The 4,147-nt window shown below is 33.3% G+C and overlaps 1 protein-coding gene across 1 annotated transcript; it reads left to right on the top strand.

Moving 5' to 3' along the window:
• Positions 1–2,028: 2,028 nt before the first annotated feature.
• LOC139040871 (olfactory receptor 5T2-like) lies at positions 2,029–2,979 on the top strand. Its single transcript, XM_070488595.1, has one exon. It carries the CDS (start codon positions 2,029–2,031, stop codon positions 2,977–2,979), a length of 951 nt encoding a protein of 316 aa, XP_070344696.1.
• Positions 2,980–4,147: the final 1,168 nt, after the last annotated feature.

The raw sequence follows: 4,147 nt of genomic DNA, 5'->3' as shown, positions 1-4,147 counted from the left end.
CCTTAAGGTTTCTGCTTTGTCATTTAAATTTATTTCTATTTGAAAGAGGAGTAAACTTTGGAAGGAAAGTCTAATCTCAAATGAGGTTTTTAATTATGGAGCTAAGTGGGGAGCACAAACTTTTAGATTCTGAATCCTATGTGATTTTCCTTGAACCAGGTTTTCATTGAACTGATGGCAAGAATTGTATTTGAGTTGAATTTTTTATTGTGACTCTTAATTGCATTAAAACAGAGATTGATTTCACTATATTCATCATAGTTTGTCTTTTTATTTCTTTTATTTCTTTTTTTATCATATCTACATAAATCCTTGTCTGAACCTCCAGTTGGATAATATTCATGTCATCCCTCTCTGTGACATTTTAAAAATAAGCAAGATGTACTGGGGGTTTCCCAATCAATTCATTAAGAATTTTTCTAATGAAATATCTTTGAAATGACTTTGTAGTATTAGAGCCACACAAAAATATTTAGTTAGAGTAAGTGGTTTGAGTACCCTAATTTGTTTTGTTGTAAATTCTTTTTTCCATTTCATATGACTCAACCTACATTCTGCTTTCTCAGATGTCTCATATGAATATTTCTTGTTTTCTATCTTTAATCTTTCCAATAATTGTATTAAAATATTTTCTCCTGATCTTGACAGTTCTTCTAGAATCCTGACTTTGTCTTTCCCAGAAGTTTGTTGGTCTGTGCTTTCTTCTCCTTCCATCACTATTTCTAATCCAAATGACTCTCTTACTGATGGGTTCCACGTCAATCTATTGAAGCTGGAGCTTGACTGGTGTTATGAATTTAAATAATGTACAGAATATTATTTGCAGTAGATTATGATCCCTCAAGACTTACTCAAATTTTCTATGGGTAGATATTTAAAAAATAAAATAATTGTAGTAAATAACTTGAATAAAATCTATCCTCCAGCTAGTGTTATATTATGCGCTAATAATGAAACTTTGAATTCAGGTTCAGGTAACACTTTGACTCCTAATTTGATTAACGATGGGACAATGCCCAGGATTGATTTTTTCTATACTTTCTAACTTTAATTTTTCACTACTTTTTAAAATCTTAAATGCTAAGTTTTATGTTTGGTTGCAAAGATTGTTTTTTGTTGTCATATTTTTAATTGCTGATGTTTATGAACTTGTTGTGTTTAGGTAATAGTTACCTAGTTGTTGTTTCACTGAATCCAAATCAAGAATATATAATCAAATGTAATACTCTGAAATAAAAATCATATTTTTCTATTTTTTCCAATAATTCTTTCATTTTTACCACAGAATTTTGAGAAAGTAGAATATAGATTATCAAGAATTCAGATTTCCAAAAACCATACAAATGACTAAATACTTACCCCAGAGGACAACATAATAATACGTATTTGAAAAACAAATTAAATGAAACACATTATCAGATAATTTTATATTCAATCATGGTCCATCTTCTTAGAAAAGATCTTAATTAGTTTTCAGAATAACCTAGTGGAGTTAGAAAATGTTTAGAGAAATTAACTCATAAAATAATATAATTCAGTAGGCTGTTAGTCTGCCAAACAAATGTAATACAACATATTCTATATGTAATTATTTTAAAAATTAATTTTATTAATATAATTTGCCCTTCAATATTTATTGTATTGTTTTTAGATAAAGACTATGTTCATAATTATAGAAGGAAGTTTTTTTGCTCTTCACTTTGTATTTTAATGTCATTTAATAAGAAAATAGCTAATAAAATTCATTGTTAAATTAGTCATTTGGCTTGATGGTTTTAGAAATGACCTGAGTTGAGCCAGTGAGTAAAACGCAGATCTTACATTTGATTCTGCAGTGAGTGCCATCAACTTTTGACTCATCATCTTGTTACTGTGTCCTGAAATGCTGCTGGGGAATTATGCATTGCCAAGTAATAAATACGATGACATAATTCACTTTCCCTGAGTCACAATATTGCTAATTTTTGTCATAGCAATATAAATTATAATTTTACAAATATCTTCAGGTTTGTTCCATGAGGTGTCAACATGAAGAATGTCACTGAAGTTACTATATTTGTACTGAAGGGCTCCACAGACAAGCTTGAACTGCAAATTATCTTGTTCTCCTTGTTTCTGGCAATTTACCTGTTTACTCTGATGGGAAATTTGGGACTGGTTCTGTTGATCATTGGGGATTCCCAACTCCACAACCCTATGTACTACTTTTTGAGTGTGTTATCATTTTTGGATGCCTGCTATTCCTCAGTTGTGGCCCCCAAAATGTTGGTCAATCTCCTGTTGGAACATAAAACCATTTCATTTCTTGGATGTGCAGCACAGATGTTTTTCTTTGTTACTTTTGGGACCACAGAATGCTTTCTCTTGGCTGCAATGGCATATTATCGCTATGTAGCAATCTACAACCCTCCGCTGTATTCAGTTAACATGTCACCCAGGGTCTATGTGCCACTCATCATTGCTTCCTATCTTTGTGGCATTTTGAATGCTTCAGTGCACACAGGGGCTGCATTTAGCCTAATCTTCTACGCATCTAATGAAATTAGACATTTTCTTTGTGACATCCCTCCTGTCCTCGCCATTTCTTGTTCTGACACGCACACAAACCAGCTTCTAGTCTCCCACTTTATGGGTGTTATTGAGATAATCACTATCCCAATTGTCCTGATCTCCTGTGTTTTCATTCTATTGGCCATTTTAAGAATGCAATCTGCCAAAGGGGGAGAAAAAGTTTTTTCCACGTGTAGTTCTCATCTTACCGGAGTGTCACTTTATCATGGAACAATCATCTTCATGTATGTGAGATCCAGTTCGAGCTACTCTTTGGACCATGACATGATAGTGTCAATATTTTACACCATTGTGATCCCCATGCTGAATCCCATTATCTACACTTTAAGGAATAAAGATGTAAAAGAGGCAATGAAAAGAGTGTTTGGTAAAACTAGGTGTATCAATAAAATATATTTTACACACTAACCATTAAATTAAAATAAATTTAGAATGATGTTCATTGTCTCCATGTCAAGAAGTTATGATATAAATGTTTTATTTTAGTTTACTTTCTTTCTATTCTTCTTAGACATTTTTAGGTGAAGACCAGAGTCATACCTCCACCTATGCAGTTTCCACACATGCAGAAAAACTGTGTCATCTATTTGCTTCCTACTTAATTCATTCTCAGATATACACACACATGCAAATACACACATATGTACATATATGCTGATACAGATTTTGTTATTCTGTAGTTGTGTGTTATTGTGTTGTGTTATTATGTCAGCTGCTGTAAGAAAGTGTCACACATTTGTGGCTTAAACAACAGAACTCTATTTCTCACTGTTCTTGAATCTAGAAGTCTGAGGTCAAGGTGAAGGCAGGGTTCATTTCTTCTGATGCCTTCTCCTCGGCTTGTGGATGGCAGTCTTCTCCCTGGGTCTTCATGCATTCTTTTCTCCTTGACTGTCTATGTCTTAATATCTTCTTCTTATAAAGATACCAATGATACTGGATTAGGGCCCACCCTAAAGACCTCATTTTAACTTAATTACCTTCACAAAGAGCTTATCTCCAAATACAGTCACATTGTGAAGTACAGGGGTTAGGATTTCAACATATGAATATCGGTATATATTATATATATATTTACACACACAGAGTCACATATACATGTAATACTTTTTTAAAAAGTATAGTATTGAATTTCTTCTCAATGTGAGTCAAATTGGATAGGATGCTAGGTTGCAATTACAAGTAATTTTATAACTATGTCTGACAATCTTGAGCAAATACTACCTAATCAATAGCAAAGCTGACATATTCCCATACCACTTTTGTTGAATCATTGGTATCAGACTCCAGTTCAAGCCCTCTGTTCCATTCTCAGATCCATGCCTTGGCAACAATATAATCACAGTCTGTGGTTAGGAGACCTCGGAGAACATGCTGCAATTCCAGGTGTCATTACCATGCTGTTTGTGAGGGTGCATTTCTTCCCCTTTTATTATTGCCTTATTTCATCTAGAGCGTGGACACTCAACTCGTTCTTTATTTCCTCACAGAATACAGAGATGAAGCATTATCACTTATCAGGATCTTACATAAACACAAGAATGACAAAAGACAAGCACAATTCCAAGAAGAAGGT

The sequence above is a fragment of the Equus asinus genome, chromosome 17, assembly GCF_041296235.1.
Source record: "Equus asinus isolate D_3611 breed Donkey chromosome 17, EquAss-T2T_v2, whole genome shotgun sequence".
Classification (NCBI taxonomy): Eukaryota; Metazoa; Chordata; class Mammalia; order Perissodactyla; family Equidae; genus Equus; species Equus asinus.
Note: the sequence above shows the minus strand (reverse complement) of the source record. Positions and strands in the feature narration are given on the sequence as shown.